At 40.0% G+C, this 16,634-nt stretch overlaps 1 protein-coding gene across 10 annotated transcripts in view; it reads right to left on the bottom strand.

Moving 5' to 3' along the window:
* SOCS2 (suppressor of cytokine signaling 2) overlaps window positions 1-16,634 on the bottom strand; it is a 302,697-nt gene that overhangs the window by 203,921 nt on the left and 82,142 nt on the right. For 2 of the 10 annotated variants that reach the window (XR_012801699.1, XR_012801698.1), the window contains exon 1: window positions 7,998-8,139. The exons of 1 other annotated variant lie outside the window; for it this stretch is intronic. Coding sequence is in view for 3 of the 9 variants with exons in the window: in XM_075600413.1 (XP_075456528.1) it covers window positions 7,998-8,145 (148 nt within the window). In the remaining 6 variants the exon portion in view is untranslated. Of the gene's footprint in view, window positions 1-7,690; window positions 7,965-7,997; window positions 8,376-10,283; window positions 10,379-10,539; window positions 11,411-16,634 lie in introns of those variants that run through there. 7 more of the 10 variants (XM_075600413.1, XM_075600414.1, XM_075600415.1 and 4 more) reach the window with 7 other exon arrangements.

The raw sequence follows: 16,634 nt of genomic DNA on the forward strand, positions 1-16,634 counted from the left end.
CTTTGGGTTCCCTTAGTTATTTTATTTATATGCTGTAAAATTTAAGACTGTAAGCTCCTTTTAGCAAGGGCCTCATTGCTATCGTCTCAGCTTGTCCTAACATACAATATTATTGTCTTCCTGCTACATTTTACTGCGCTGAATAAGGTTTCCCGTAAAGCAATATTCTTTTCAATCAATCAAAAAGCTAGGTCTTCCTGCTACATTGTACTGCGCTGCTAAATATGTTGGCGCCATACGGATAAAAGATCATAAATAACATTACAGGTTTGCTGCTTTTTGGTCCGTTTTAAATATGGCTGATACGGAACGTTAAACACACAGATACCCAGCAAGCTCTCAGAAACCCCCCAAAATTACCACAATATATATATATATATAGGTATAAGTGTCAAAAGGAGTGCTACTGGGCGTGGCTAATTGTATAAAACAAAAAACAAAGAATCCAGAGCAACATCCAATGTGACAAAAATACACAGTGAAATACCTATATATCTCTTGAAAAAATGGTCATATATGTTGGCGCCATACAGATAAAAGATCATAAATAACATTACACATGTGCTGCTTTTTGGTCCGTTTTAAATATGGCTGATACAGATCGTTGCATGGTTTCTGGTACACGGCACTTTTAAATGCTTATGTCATGAAGATTTGAATAAAAATAGAAAATAAAACACAAAATGTTTCTTTGGGCAAATGAGACTTCTTGGGGTTAAAAATTATAATACATGATCCAGAAAACAGTGTAATAAGAAGAATGTCTCTTCTCTGTCGGCTATACATTACTCCATTTTTCCAAGATGTTCATACATCAATATACCTTGGGAATGTGATCAAATGGAATCACAGTGTGTATCCTTTTCACAATTACTCTCCGTAGGGATGGAATACTGTAATGTGTCACAGTATTTACTTTACACCGCATGCTGTAATTATTTCTCGTACATGTTCAGTTTTTTCCTAGTGTAATTATTGCCAGTGTTGTTGCTGTCTTTCTCTACCCATACTCTGACATTTTAATGCACCTCTCAAGTTATGTGCAAACATTTTACTTTCATTTTCTAGGAAAAGCAAAACTAAATAAACCCTACAACTGATGAGCTCAAAACAAACCCACAGAATTCAGCCTTCCAGAGCCAGTGCAAAGTTCTACCTTGAACTAGATTTATTTTCAAGGCAAAGAGATCATTATCCTACACTGCCATAAACGGAGTTGCTTATATGGTTGTATAAAGTCTCCAAGAATGACATTGAACTAAGAACAGTGGCATATTTAATAGGATACGTGTAAATCGATTTAATTTTTTTTTCTCTTTTAATCAGACAAGTATTTTTTTTTATTTTTTTTAAACCTATGACTTTTCCAAGTTAAACAACCGTTTGGGGGGTTACTATAATCTTTGATGTCTTTTGGTGATCAAACTGCTTGTTAGTCCTACAGTATAAATTTGAGATGAATTGATTTGGTTTGTCCATTTTTTGTATAGCAATTATGAGGCTATCATTATGAACAAGTAAACATAAGTAGCTGATAGGAATCTTTCCAAGGAAGCGATTAACCAAAATAAGATGTTCAAAAAAAAAAAAAAGACATTTTTGGCCTGCATCGTTAATATGTAAAAAGAAAGTTTATGAAGCCTTTAAAGGAGCACTCCTAGGGAGACATTATGTTTTTTTTTTATTGGTTTGAAGCAGGGGGTTTCCGCATGGATTTCAGCTCCAGGGGCCCCCTGTTTCCCGATATCTTTACCTCGAAAGGGGGTGCCGGTTTATCTTTGCAGTTTAAATATTCTGCCTCATGTGGACCAATAGGAAGCAGCAAGGGATGATGTCACGGTTTTCTATTGGCGTCCAGGAGGCAGGACATTTAATGCCGCCACTAGCCCTACCTGGGCTGCTACTGACATCCCCTTCCGACGTAAGTATCTTGGGAAGCAGGGGATCCCCAGAGCGAAAATTAACACAGTTTCGATCCGCAGACCCTCTGCTTCAGACATATTAAAAAATACAATTTAAAAAAAAAATGATGTGTTGCCGGGAGTGTCTCTTTAAAGCTGCAGTTCAGTCTTTTTTTTTTTTTTTTTAATTTATTTTTTTACTTCAATAGTTTCATGTGTGCAATCTCTAATTACCTAAAGAACTGTATAGCTGCAGGTCAATTCGTTCTCCATGTATTGATCGGCGAAATTTGGTGACATCATTAGTGAAGGGATCTGTTTTTCTTCTGCTTCTTTCTCTCAGTGGAAGCTCATGAATATTCATGAGCACTCCTGCACTGACATGTGCTAGAGGGAGGGCAGGGCTGACAAAGGGGTGTGCCAGGGCTTGTGACAGGACATGAAGGGGCAGTGCCTTAGCAAATGGTTGTTAAAATAGAATACAAGAAAATTGGTCTTTCAAAGTTGTTTTTTTAAAAACAGAAAATGCTAAAAGTATTATTTCTTAAAACAGAACTGATTTATTAAAAAAAACACACATGCAGGATATTGACTGAACTGCAGCTTTAAAGAGACAGCTCCTCCCAGAACCAAAATGTGCTAAGAGCAGAGTCATATTTCACCCTTTGAGGGCCCTAGTACATAGCTACTATGTCATGGTGTCTGGCACGTTGTCTGCCCCATGACGTAGTAGCTACGTCCCAAAACAATGCCCCCTTTTCTAGGGGACATCCGGTCAGGTGCGCAGGACGCGATTTGCACTGATGATAAACACAAGGTGGAGGACGCCTCCCCTTCCGTCATCAGTGATGGAACGATCGCGAGTGCCAGATGGGCCGTCAAACTCTGGCCCTCCGGCACTCAAAGGGTTAATGCATTAAATATAAATTATTGACACTATCAAACACATTTTTTTTTTTTTAAACTAACGCAATTATAAGAAGGGGGTGACACATTTTATTTACCTGCACCAGTCCACTGTGGGGGATTACTTGATCACCATGGGGGGGGGCAGCACATAAAAACCCGCAGCTGCTGAAGGACCTCGTGGGAAGCGGAGCTGCAAATCGCCGCACTGCTTGCCAAAGTTGTGGCCCACGGTGGGGGAGATGCATCATACTGTTTTTTTCTTGTAGGGCACTGACCGTGTACATAGAATTTTTGCAGGCACGAGTCCCTGCCCTGTAGAACTTACTAACTCTTTTTTGGTGCCATGCGGAGATAAAGTGACCTGCCCAAGCTCACAAGGAGCAGACACTGGGATTCGAACAAGGCTCCCATTCTACAAACTCAGTGTTGCTGCTTTCTGTCAGTGTCTTTACCCGCTGAGCCGCTCCTTCATATAAATTTGAAGCACTATTCATGCAAATTGCAGCATATTCATTTTCCTTTTTTTGCGACCATGTATCAAGATCTTTGGTCCAAGTTTTGGCACGTGTGCGTCCCCTCGCGATTTCGCCCGTGTAAGAAGGAGGAGTTAGGGAGGAGTTGCGTGACGCACAGATTATAATGAGATGGAGCAAACTCTGCGTCTCGTTGCATCACTTTTATATCCTGTATTTGCATCAAAAAAATCCGACAGGTCGGAGGTGCCGTAAACTTTTCTGGCAACAATTTGCATCACTTTCTTACATCTGATACAAAAGCAACACAACATGGAGCAATGCCTCAAAATAAGTTTCTATGTCCACTTTCACACTGATACATCTCCCCTATTGTCTTCCCACAGCGCTATACAAACCAGGGTGAGGAGCGACTTCCGCAAGCAGAGCAGTTTGCAGAGCAGTTTGCAGCTCTCCTTCCAGAAAGGTTCTGCAGCAGCTAAGCACTTTTCCGTTTTTCACACCATCCTGCCCGGGGAGAAGTGCACACATGGGTTTTTTTTAAGCCCTGATTAGTACTGTCTAATGTCTCCATAGTAACTCAATGCTTTGGAGTGTTTTTACAATCTTTACCTAATCTCTTTTACGATCAGGCTGTTTGTATGAGCATGTATATGCAAGGAAATTGTGGAGCCAAACTTTTTCCCCTCTTTGCTGATGTGTTCTAAATTATTATGCTGACATCATTAGAATAAACAGGCCAAGGAGAAGAACATAATTACCAGTTAAGGGTTAGAATTAAGCAAACGGAATTTTTTTATATATATATATATATATATATATATATATATATATATACATACATACATATATACACACACACACACACACATAAATAATATACTTGTAAATAGAAAGCAAATAAATAAAAATTGTACTTAAAAGCGTAGTAAATCTTTCTTAGAAAGCCAATTATGGTATGGTGACTAATATGGTTAAAAAAAAAAAGGTTTTGTGGGACTGCCCCTTTCATAATTTACTGCTTACTCATAGCATAGTACTCTTGACACCAGAATACATATTCTGGAATGCCACGTTTACATGTGTAAAGTCTTGTGTTATACCGATATAATATGTGGATAAGATTATTGCAGGTTATGATAATCTCTATGTATGTATGTCTTTATTTATATAGCGCCATTAATGTACATACAGCTTCACAGTAGTAATACACGTGACAATCATATAAATAACAAATAATACAAATAATAACAGATCATGGGGCTTCAGATGTAACAGTAACATTTAGGAAGGAGTCCCTGCTCCGAAGATTTTACAATCTAATTATGGCAAACTTCCATATTTATTCCATACAGGAATATGTATTACGTAAAATGTCAACCCCACATCAATTACTGCTGATAAAGAAGTGAAAAAAGAAACAAGGGAGAGTGAAATAGGATTTCCAATAACCCAGTACTTTAAGGATTCCAGTAAAAGCACTGGGCTTTATGCATTCCAGAGGAAAAGTAGTTAATATCTCCAAAATGTTTATATTTTTATGAAAAATACTTGCAATCGCCAAACCTCACATACCAATTAAATTGATATAGAGGATATAGTATATCACTCACAACCTCTCCTACACACTTTTTTTTTGTACAACCCAATGAAGAATAATGATTCCAATACAAGTGTTGAGAAGTAAAAAAAAAATTCAACAACATTAACAAAAAGGTCAATCAAGAGTTATCAGATCTGATAAACCTGCGTGCGTTGCTCCAGTCTGATTTAAAGGTTTATTGTTCGGGTCACTCAGTGCTGGGTACTTTTACAAGCTTCAATAATGCGAGATTCCATCTTGCCTAGCATGAGTCGTCACTGCAAAGATATTTGCCAAGTGACATTTTGCTTGTGTGTCAAGAAGCCATAGGGGAAACAGATCCGCACATGTCATGCAAAAGTTAAAATGGAAGCAGCCAGCTGAAGAACACTTAAAGGGGCAGTCCCTTTAGAACAGAAGCATCATTTTATTTATCTAGCACCAACAATGAACAGTGCGCAAAAGTGAACCAGAAGTGGATCATGTTTAGTAGGGTTAAATGGAGCTGGTTGAAAGCTTAAAAAATAATAATAATGTCAATCTGACAAGTTTTTTTTTAATGTTTCTTTTAAGCTTTTACCTTTTCTACTGTGAACAAAAGCATTCAAAGGGTTTCCCTCCACCTCCCCCATTTTTATCTTTTGGTGATAAGACTGTTTGTCATTCCTCAAAACTAGGTGAATTGTTGTCATTGTTGTTTACAGTTTGTGCGTTTGTAGAGTCATTATTAAACTATCATTAGTAAATCAGCTCAACATAAATAACTGATATGCTTTAATTTAGGAGATTCAAAGAAACGAGAAAATCATTTTTAAACAGGCTGTGGATCAATTAAGGGTAATATAAGCTTTCTAAGTAAGCAGACTACACTAACAAGAAGTTTAAATGATTATTGTTTACCCTCAATGTGTGACTAAATTTACTATGTACATGAAAGTCTACCAACATTTTGATAAACAAAAACACAGAATAAACTACTTTTTTCAATATAAAAAAACTCAGATCTGTCTATTGAAACCATAAGAATACACATTTTAATAAATTCTATACAAAAACATAATTTAATAGGAAAAATGAAAAGAAGCAAATGGGGTCTTAAGACTGGGAAAATGTCACATCAATCAAAATAGTGTTCCATTTATATATTGCTAAGATCTGAGCGGAGATTTTCCTAAAAATCCTTTCAAATATGATGATCCCTGCTGAAATCATGTGCTGCACATACCTATAATATGAAATGGAAAAGGGTTTACTGCGCACCTCTTTGTTTAGCATATCACTCGCCCCCCCCCCCCCCCCCGCCCCCACCCAATAACACTGTGGAACGAAGGTAACAAACGCAGAACTACAGTACATGCCAGATGGTTTCTCACATGCACAGAAGAAAAATCAGTTATGGCAAATCAAGATAAAGCCAGCAAGCCCAATGTTGGGAAGTTTCACCAACAGATCATACAGTGTAGAATTATAATAAAGACACATGAGTACCGCCTGGTTTTTCAAAGCTTATCACAGACTACACTGCAGAATTTTCTTCTAGACATCATGTGCATAATGCCAGCACATTATGCAGTCGTCTGTTTACACATTATATCTGTCTATGCCAAGTTGCTTTGCATGTTTTTGGTTTTCACTCAAAATATCCAACCCTGGTCCAAATATAAATGTATTTTTATCCTGCAAACAGGCAATTCAATTACAAGCATGAGGTTTAAGACGTGTGGTAGATAATATGTTTCCTATTAACTGATTGTACACAGTTTTTATGCTCAGAGTTTTAGTTTATCTGCAGATTGTCTCCTTTATCTCTATAACAATGTCCTTGATTTCCCTTTGGGAGAGTGAGCAGGTTCAGCAGGTTTGTAATGTCTGATTCTCACCTATAGCAAATACCCATCATACCGACACTTCTTAATCTAATGACAATCTCCTTGATCCAGTGAAATAATGGAGGCATGTTAGCTATATCTGAAGGTGATGTGCATTGCTACAAGGTATAAACATTCAAGTTTAACATCTAAATGCAGTGATTCTGTACCTGAAATAAAATTGTATTTGCTTCTTAACAAAAATCTTTTCTATGCTTGTGCAACTGTTGGGAATTGTATTTAACTGGAATAAATCTACAGAGTGTCACATAAAGTTTATTATTTAAAAATAACTAAACATTCTGTTTTACTTGGTTTCTTATAATTATGAAATAAAAAGCAGAATAGTATCATGATGCAATGTTTTGGGATTGTTGTTTTTTGGTTTTGTTTGCAGAACAGGCGCAAAACCTAAAAAAACGTGAATACCTATCAACATTGGAGGAGAGGGATAACCCTAGTACAGTACTTTCTTTTAGATTGGGAAACAGACCTCAGAGTCTCAAATCTAAAACATTCTAGTATGTAATCTCTTATAAAATATATTTTAACTGACTGTTATTTTTCTCTTCTGGAACTTGACCTATGGCACTGCCTTACAGTGAAAAACTTTCTGGCTTTTTATACTATGTTTTATGATCCTTCCAGATGAGTGATTTAGGGTTCCACTGGGGTTTAACACCTCCAACACTACAGGGGTCAATCCCCAAAGGAACCTTAAATTCCCTTCCAAAAATATGCACTATAACAACTCACCTCACTATGTACATTTCCATAAAGTAGCCAGTTTACTGGACAGTTTCTATTTTTTGTATCCAATGCAGTCTCATATAAATTTAACCCGTTGCTTCGCAGTGCTTTTCTAGTTTCTCTGGCACTGTGAGGGTTACACAGAGTGGCTATTTACAGTATTGTATTGTAATACATGTATGTATTACTTCCTAGTGATTACTGTACCTCCGCCCCATCATCTGAGTACAACCTGTTTCTAATGCTCTTGAACATTTGTCAACTAGACTCAGCCCCTGAGAAGAAACACTGGCCGTGCCCGTCTGAATAAATCCATCCATTCACACGGTGCAGCTCTCAGAGCCATTCTGATTAAACTTTTCAGCACCGAGCAGCTGCTGTGCTCGGTCTCCCTGGTTTTCAGTTGTAGTTGATATGTTGGTGGGGTTAACCCATTGGAGAGTGGAGGTGGGATGCATCTAAATCTAGTGGGTGTGGCTGTAGATAGAGTCTCTCCTCTTCTATAGAGACCTACCTGATCTCCGGAGCTCCCCCATGGACACTGCAATGCGGTCCTCCTGTTCGGGAGCCTCCTGGCTGGCCCCTGGCGGGGAGGTCCCGTCCCCGGAGCCGCTGTGTATGGTGCTGGCGCTGTCTGACGCCTCGGGTGATCTCAGAGTCATTGGACAGTCCGCTGCACACAGCAGCTCCACTATTACCACCAACGTGCAAGTCAACGGGGTCTCGGGGAGGAGAGGAGCAGGACACAGCCAATGTAAAGCCAAGTCTTCTTTAACGCAGGTCCAAGTGCATGGTCACTACCTGGTGAGGTGCCGAAAGCCTTGGGTCATTACATTTCTTTCACATTAATCCGAAAACCCAAGACCGGTTCCCTCTCGGTAATGTGTTCTTCCTGGAATTAAAGAAATTGGGTTGGATTAGGATTAGAAAGAAAAAAAAATAACCTTTGCCAAGAGCAAAACAGGGAATGTAATTGAAGGCTCGTGGAAAACTAATAGTAAAAGCACCATCTCAGAAATGTTATTATATCAATGTTACAGCAAATTTGAATGTATAATATGTGTGTGTGTGTGTGTGTGTGTGTGTGTGTGTATATATATATATATATATATCATACTAAATAGTAACTATCCATATATTTGTGAATAGATTAATCTAGTAAAAATGTATGACAGGGGAAAGAGGCGCCCAAAATACAGTGTTTACTGGAAGAGCTGCTTGAGACATTGCTCCAGAGGGGACTCCATCCAGCACATAGTGTGGGGATCAAAGCGGAGTCTTCTTCACGCTGCTCCCGTGCTGACACCTGCCACACAGCACGAGCACAAAGCAATCCGGAGGGGACACGGGAACAGGTCGAATACTAGTTATTCCTCACAATTTGCTTATATTTTACAGTACTATTAGAATTAAATTTAAATATATATATACACACACACACACGTTAACATACAAGCGCGTGTGTAAATACCCATATATTTTGCAGACGTTTATCTATTGTAAATATCCAAATGTAATACATGCAAACAATACAAAGCAATTCAAAGCACACACACTATTTACACACACATACACATATAACAGAACCCTGGCAACTATTAAGGTTATTACTAGGTGTCTGAGAAACGTGTTAGTTGCTTCTCAGGCACTGAACGGTCTAAGGAGTCCCACATGATTCAAATGTTTTAATGTAGAGATCATAATTGATCAGATACATTGCAACCGAGGCACCTGATCAAGTGTGTAGTCTTCTTGAAATCTCGTTTCTAAAGGGACATTAAGGGCTACAATGAAGGATTATCAAATGCAACGCATATTGCTCAGATTCATATAGATTGTATTAAGGGCAGGCATTTGGAAAGACAATTAATGCTAATCCTACACAAATTTATGACTGTACAGCTTCTTAAAAACAAGTTCTGTGCATCATTTAATATCGAATTTGTTTTACATTTTCTAGACATAGTCATATCTTATTTTCAGAAGGGATCAGGGCAACCTAGTACACAAAGGGAATCTGAATAAAAGGTTCACATATCTGGACTTTTCGTTGATATTGTAAAAAGAACGAGAACAATGGAAAAAAAACAATGCAGAGGAAAGCGGTGAATCTATAACCACATCGGTTTCTGACACTGGTCTTGTCCCGCAGATATCAGGTCCTTTTTTGTTGCACTGGGGGGACATTTGGGGGCTTTTTAAATGCTCACACAAAACCATACTTCTATGTGAGTGTAATAAAAAAAAATCTTAAAAAAGAAAATAATTTGTAGCTTAAGAACCCAGTAATGCATTATTCCTTACAGGTTATACATCTACTGATAACTTTAAACGAATAGGATGGCTTCTCTCTTGTAAAGCGCTGAGGTGTGGGCGCTATATAAATAAAGGTATACATATATATGATAAGAGAGGGAGGGGGTTATAGAGCCTGCTGTAGTTAGACACTTTCTATTGCATATTCAGATATGTAAAGAAGGTGCCTATGTAATGGTCTTGGAAACTCACAAGGTGTCCAAAAACCTACTTTGGTCTTACAGAAAAGCTTACTAAACTTGCAAAGAATCCTACAAAACGAAAGTCTTATCATCTCATTTTGTAGGATTCCGTGTAGATTTTGCTACGTTTTTTTTTAACAATGGATGTATATAATTTTTGATATTACAGAATCTTTTTAAAGACACCCAAGGGTTGGATCACCATCTGGCATTTATCACCCAGAGGGGTCCCCGTGATCCACAAGGACGACAATGCCATACAGTATGGTGCCCCATTTCCTGATGGATAATTGTCCCATTACCTTTCTGCCTGGCCTTCGTTTACCACCTCGCAAATATAGCCAGGAATGAACAGCCCCTGTCTGCACATCCCAAATGCTCCAGGCTGTCTAGGAACCAGGCTGCTGTATAATAACCTCACACAGCACCTTGGCTGGCACAATGACCGCAACCCCCCACACCCCCCTCCACCCCCCCCCACCCCCCCCCCCCCCCCATCTCAGGGCTTTTACACAAAGAATGAAACCTTAATATACATATACAGCTATATATTGTTACCTTCTGCTCTCGTGTGATGTGTTCCTCCTTGAGGAGGACCTTGGGTCCCGCATTGACTTCCTTTTATTAAATGTTGTACAAAAGAACCCGAGGATGTGACTTAAACACTAAATATGTGGCTTGGGGGGGGTTGCAATTCCTGGATCAACCCCCTTCCTCTAATCTTATTGGATTGCTTTTCCCTGAAGATCTTGTTGTTTTCACCCTCAGCTCCAATTCTCCTCCAAAAAAAAAAAGAAATCCACCCACACCCCTCCGCGGTGTTATAATTTGGATATGGATATTAGGTTGTATACTGGAGGTATTGAGACGTTGTAGCGCCTGCAAGAAACTCCTGCCCCCCTCCCCTAACTCTGATCAGACTGTTTTCTTTCAAAGTCACAGTCTGGATATTTTTTTCTTCTTCTTCTGCAGTTCAACCTGGTCCCTTGTTTAGAATAATAAAACAAGCCGGCAGGGGGATAAACACACACACACACACACAAACCATGCGGGATCTATAGGGCACCTCCTCAGTCAGTCACTGCACTGGCTCCATGGGCACTGCGGGCACTGGAGCTGTTCTCACCGACTTGCACCGGCAAGCAAGGTGAATTAAAGCTGTGCACCATCCCAAATCTGCAACTGCACATCCATCTGCTCGAAACGAGACTGCCGATCCTTTGGAGGAAAAAAAAAAAAACCACACACACACACACACACGCAGAGCTTCACTGGAATTAAAAGTAGGTTTTGTGAGTGTGAATGTTATGATTCTGGTTAGGGAGCCTGTTTTCACCCCCATTCCCGGTCTCTCCCTCTGTGTGTGTCTATGTATGTGTGTGTCTGAGTCTTTCCTCTCCCCCTCCCTTGCCTCTGATCTGTTTCCCTGTCTCTCCCTCCCCTTATCTGGTAAATGCAAAGGCCGCTTTCCAGGAACTTTCCAGGAATTGGCCCACGTGACCAGTATCTCTGCTCTCTGCTGCCTCCTCTGCAGATCTGCCTGCGCTGCAGCCATGCACTGAGTATTAGCAGGCTGCTGTTTGCAAGTGTGGAAAGGCTGGCCGGATATTCCTTTACTCCGTTTCCAAATGGTGCGGGGATCCCCTTTTTGCACATTGTAGCATTCTACAAGCATTTGAAACATACAAAACTCCACATGAGCCCCCTTTGCTTCCAAAGGGGACTGCAGAGCGTTTGCTTTTCTGAGCATTGCTGACTTCCTTGGCAATGAAAGGGTTGGCGTGGACTTTATTTTTTTTTAGTGTGTCTGGTCAGTGGGGATGTGGTGGAGCTAGTGTCTCTGAGGGTGTGGTAAAGAGTAGTAATAAATGTAATATGTTATACTGTACACCAAGAAACATTTTAGCCATGCCATAGCATTGTATTTAGGCTGAACCCCACTGGAGTTTGCAGAACATTTCCATCAGTCCATAATAGAAAGTGTGTGTTTCTGTCACTCTATGGCTCCTATTAAATATGCTGTGAAGCTGCCTTCTCCTTCCCAGGGAAAGGTGCAGTCCTATTTTTAAAAAAAATACAACTGAAAAACTTCAAGAGCAGGAGAACACAGCTTCACAACATATTTAACAGAGGACTACGAGCATTTTGAAGTAAATAACTACAGGCTGTCATAAAATGTGTCACTGGTTTACTTATTTAAATGTGGACATCGGCACTGGCCACAGTTGAAACGTTAGCTGCACATAGGTATTTATTAGTAAAGATACTTATGGCGTACAGTTCCGGCACAGGTTCCTGTTTTTACTCTATTCACGTCTTTGCTGCCTGATTGTGAGACTCGTTACAGTCTAGACAGTACATATAATTCACAAGTGTCAGTCTGTCTGTCACACGATCTACAACCTTTTTCCACTTTGTCATGTTATACATTGTTGGAGAGCTCTTCACGAGGACTTTCTAGGACATTGGTCTCATTTTGACACTGCTAAAATATTAACCACAACGTTCTGGCGAAACGGTTTCAGTCTCCTTTCCCATCAGCAGGCTGTGTCCATCCCTTTAACGCATTGCAGACGGTTTATAAACGAAGGCAGCTGTCTGCGCTGAACACCATAGCTTTGACTTTTATTTTTTTATTTACTTTAATAGAGCACATCTTGCCCTTTCCAACTCCCATTTTATTTTTTTTAAATCTGACGCTGCATTTGGGAGATATAAGTGTTTGAAATATGAAGTGATCAGAAGGTTACAATGGAGCTCTTAATCACTATTACATTCTACAAACTACCGGCTGTTTGTCTGAAAGTCGGAGTTGGGACACAGAAGGGTGAGGGTGTGTGTGCAGGGTGTCAGTGGCCCCTGCACTAGGCCAGAGTTCGCCTTATAGGCCCCAGCTAGGCCCCGACTCCCCCATAAGCTTGTGGCTGCTACAGGGACAGGCCCAATAGATAGGGACACTGCCCCTGTAGTTGTAAAGTGTCAGGGACACAGCACGACGCTGCGCAGTATCTGCGGCCTGTGGTCTGGGACCAGACCACCACCAAATTAGAGACTCTTCATGGTGGGACACTTCAGCGGGAGTCCACCCCACGCAGCGGCCGGAGGCTTCGCTGACGACGACGTCGCTGGATCAGCGGATCCCTTTCTTTTGCTCTTTTCCTTGCTCTTTAGCCATACCCGGGTGCTGGGGCACCTGGGCAGGTACCTCCACAAGTGCACCAACAACAACACTCTTACTGTGGGCAGCGCTGTCACACACACATTGGGTGGGTTGGCTCCTGTGGACACCTGGGCACCTCAGTACTTTGGGGGAAAACCCCACCAGGGTGGGGACAAAGCGGATGGGGGCATTGTGTCATATGTTATTCCGTTATGTGTATATATATATATATATATATATATATATATATATATATATATATATATATATATGTTCTTATCTGATGTTCAGTAAACCTGTTCTATATATATGCAAGTGTGTGTATTGTATTGGGTCCTGTGCAAGGAGTATCCAGCAGTGCAAGGATCCTTCACAGGTGGAGGTGCTGTCACCGGATGAACCAGATACACCTCAGGCTCCCTGCAGCATGGGATTCTATGCTGTGCTTAAAAGGCACATTGTGTACTCATTTGTATGTCATTTCCCAGAATCCCTTCCTGTAGTGGGAGCACTGTATGCTTGATGATAATGGTTGAAAGGCAAGGGTGCAGACCTGTCTAAGACATGTGAATTTGCTCACAAGTGATATTCTTTATTGGCTATATGCTAACGGTGGAGGTTTTTTGTCTCCTTTTTCACCCACCATAACGTAAAATACACACACACCCACACCTTAATTTTAGAAATATCCATACAATAACTTATTGAAACAATCTTGTGGAGTTCCTAACAATATAGAAAACAAACTATTATGTCATCATTTTATCCAACATTTTCGTGGAATTGTTGGCAACTTCCTGCTCAACCAGTTGAAAACTACTGACTGAGGGGATCATAAGTAGCTCGTATCAATCTTTTTTTTAAAAATCAGCATGTATTCCATAGTCGAAAATCTTGGTTGTAGCACTTTTTTTCTTTGCATTTTTTTGATAATAGGTTTTGGAATTTTCATTTTTCAAAACTACAAAATATCTTCTGAATTGTGAAACAAAACATACAAATGATAGACAATACTCTTAGCTAACAGCTAATACTCACTGGGAATAAAACCTTTACAAGTGCTTTCTTAGACCAAGGAATGATGTTATGAAGACAAGAATTGTGGGGGGTGTTGACTACAGTAGTTGTCAAGTGTTTCTTCTTGCATGTTTCTTTTTATGCAGATTTAATTTCTTTCGTGTGAGTGACTCACACTTTTTTTTGTGTGTTTTTTTTTTACTGCTGTGCTTGTAAGGCTGCGCTCTGCCTTTTCTTGTGTTAGTTGCTGATGTGTGTACTAAAAATATTAGCTTTTTTTCATGATGTCATTGAATTGACTGCTCTATAACTTTTGAATCAATGGGCAATTGCATAGAGACCACACTGTAACACTGCTGTTAACAGAACTGGAGAGTGGTAAAAATGGTACAGGATGCATTTTCTCTGCAGAAGAAGTTTTATAGCCTGTGGTCAGGGGGCAGGCAAATGACAATGAAAGTACATATACCAAAACATTTATTCATGCATTAGTTTCCAACGCTAAATATACTTCATACAACTTTAATGTGTTGCATTGTTTAGAGCAGTGTTTTTCAACCAGGGTTCCTAGGAAACCTTGGGTTCCCTGGGCATCCCTAAAGGGTTCTCTGTAATTTTCAGGTAATTTTACAATTGTACCAAACACAGAAGAATTTACAATGTATCTGAATTCAGACGCACTATTAGAGAGGGTTGCGGTTCCTTTCAATGCATCTGATCTCAGACGCGCTATTAGAGAGGGTTGGGGTTCCTAGGAATTTCACATAGGGTTCCTTAACCAAATAAAAGGTTGAAAACCACTGGTTTAGAGGAAAACAATTGAGTTTGTTAGATTTGCTGCAGATTTAACATGAATCCTTACTATCTGGCAGGAGCTGTGCAAACCGGGATTCAATAAGGAGTATCTCAGAATGCTTCTGCATTTATTTTCCTAGCCTTAAGTAGCGGTTAACGTGGGATCAAGCTCAAGTGTGTGAATCTCCCCTTTAGTCTGACTGTTTAACAAATTACCATTAAAAAAAGAAGTCACTTATTTTTACGCGTAACTGGTAATTTGATGAGGAATGTCTTTTTTTTCTTCTGGTGACTCCTTTGTTGTAAACCAACTGTAAATATAGATTTTGAAACAAAGTTTGCCATGATAACATTTTTACACGGAATTGCTCCTGCTACTGTGGGTAATTTACCAACTCTCCCCTATACACACATAAGACAATCCTGCAACAAAGCAAACTAAAATATATAGGATTTAAACCAACACTCAATTCTCAGAAATATTACTGGGATGGCGGCAGGGCTCCCAGAGATAAAGTAATGTACAAATAACCCAGAGAGTAAAATACCCCGTCTATAGTACTACAGATCCTAGAGAAATAGTACCCCCACAAAAATCACTGTGCCCAATAATAAAATAAAACTTCACTTTTATTGATTTTTTATTTTTTATAATACGAGTCACGGGCACTATTAAATAAAATCTAAAGAAACGACCTCTGGGAGCGAGGAACTAAAATTGTACACAGTAAACCGAGATGCACCAATTCACAGCCAAAATCACAAATTATTTAGTTAATTTGGGTCATTTTATTCAATCTATTGGCCAACATGTTAGGCGTGAAACCATGGCAAATAGAAAAAGATAACAGCAGCTGCAAAAGGAACAAAGCACCACAAAAGGATTTCTTCTAATTCACTTTATTTATTCTTCTCAGAACAGCACCAGAGACATAGTGCACACAACGTTTCGAGGGCCACGATAGACAATAGGTGTACAGTGAGAGAAAAAGTGTGTCAACCCCTTAGGATTTTCACATATTTCAAACCTAAACTGTTATCAGATCTTAATCTAAGTCCTAATAATAGATAAAGATAAAGATAACCTGATCAAACAAATACCACAAAAACATGGTACTTTTTCAGCATTTATTTATCCACAAATGATTCAACATTTAATATCCATGTGTGAATGTAAGGATCCGTTAACCGCGCCTCTTCCTCCGCCTTCTGCAGCATGTCATGTGCGCCACTACCAGCCGCTGGGCTATGGGGTAAATACTGACTCTACTGTTGCCGCCTCCAGGTTGCGGCCATGCAGTGAAATTACTGGCGTGCAGCACGCACATGCTGTGAACGTTCAACGCGCGCAAGCACCACATCACCTGTCCTCATCAGGGATCCTCCCCACACCTGTCGCCTGCATCTGAACAGCCTACCACAGTCAGCCTTACTGACGTGTCTCATCACAGCCTGCAGTTCTCATTGGTCATTGCTCCCTATATATGCTCAGCCTGCCCTCTGGCAAATTGGCTGAGCATAAACCTTTGTTGTTTCCAAGTGTTCACTGCTACCCTTGCCTCCACAGTCTTGTCTTGCTCCTTGGTTCCTAGCTCTCTGTTCTTGACTTCGGCTATCTCTCTGGACTCCACTCTTCTATACTCCTGACCCCGGCTACCAACGACAATCTGTATCTCTCCAA

Source organism: Ascaphus truei, chromosome 5, assembly GCF_040206685.1.
Source record: "Ascaphus truei isolate aAscTru1 chromosome 5, aAscTru1.hap1, whole genome shotgun sequence".
Classification (NCBI taxonomy): domain Eukaryota; kingdom Metazoa; phylum Chordata; class Amphibia; order Anura; family Ascaphidae; genus Ascaphus; species Ascaphus truei.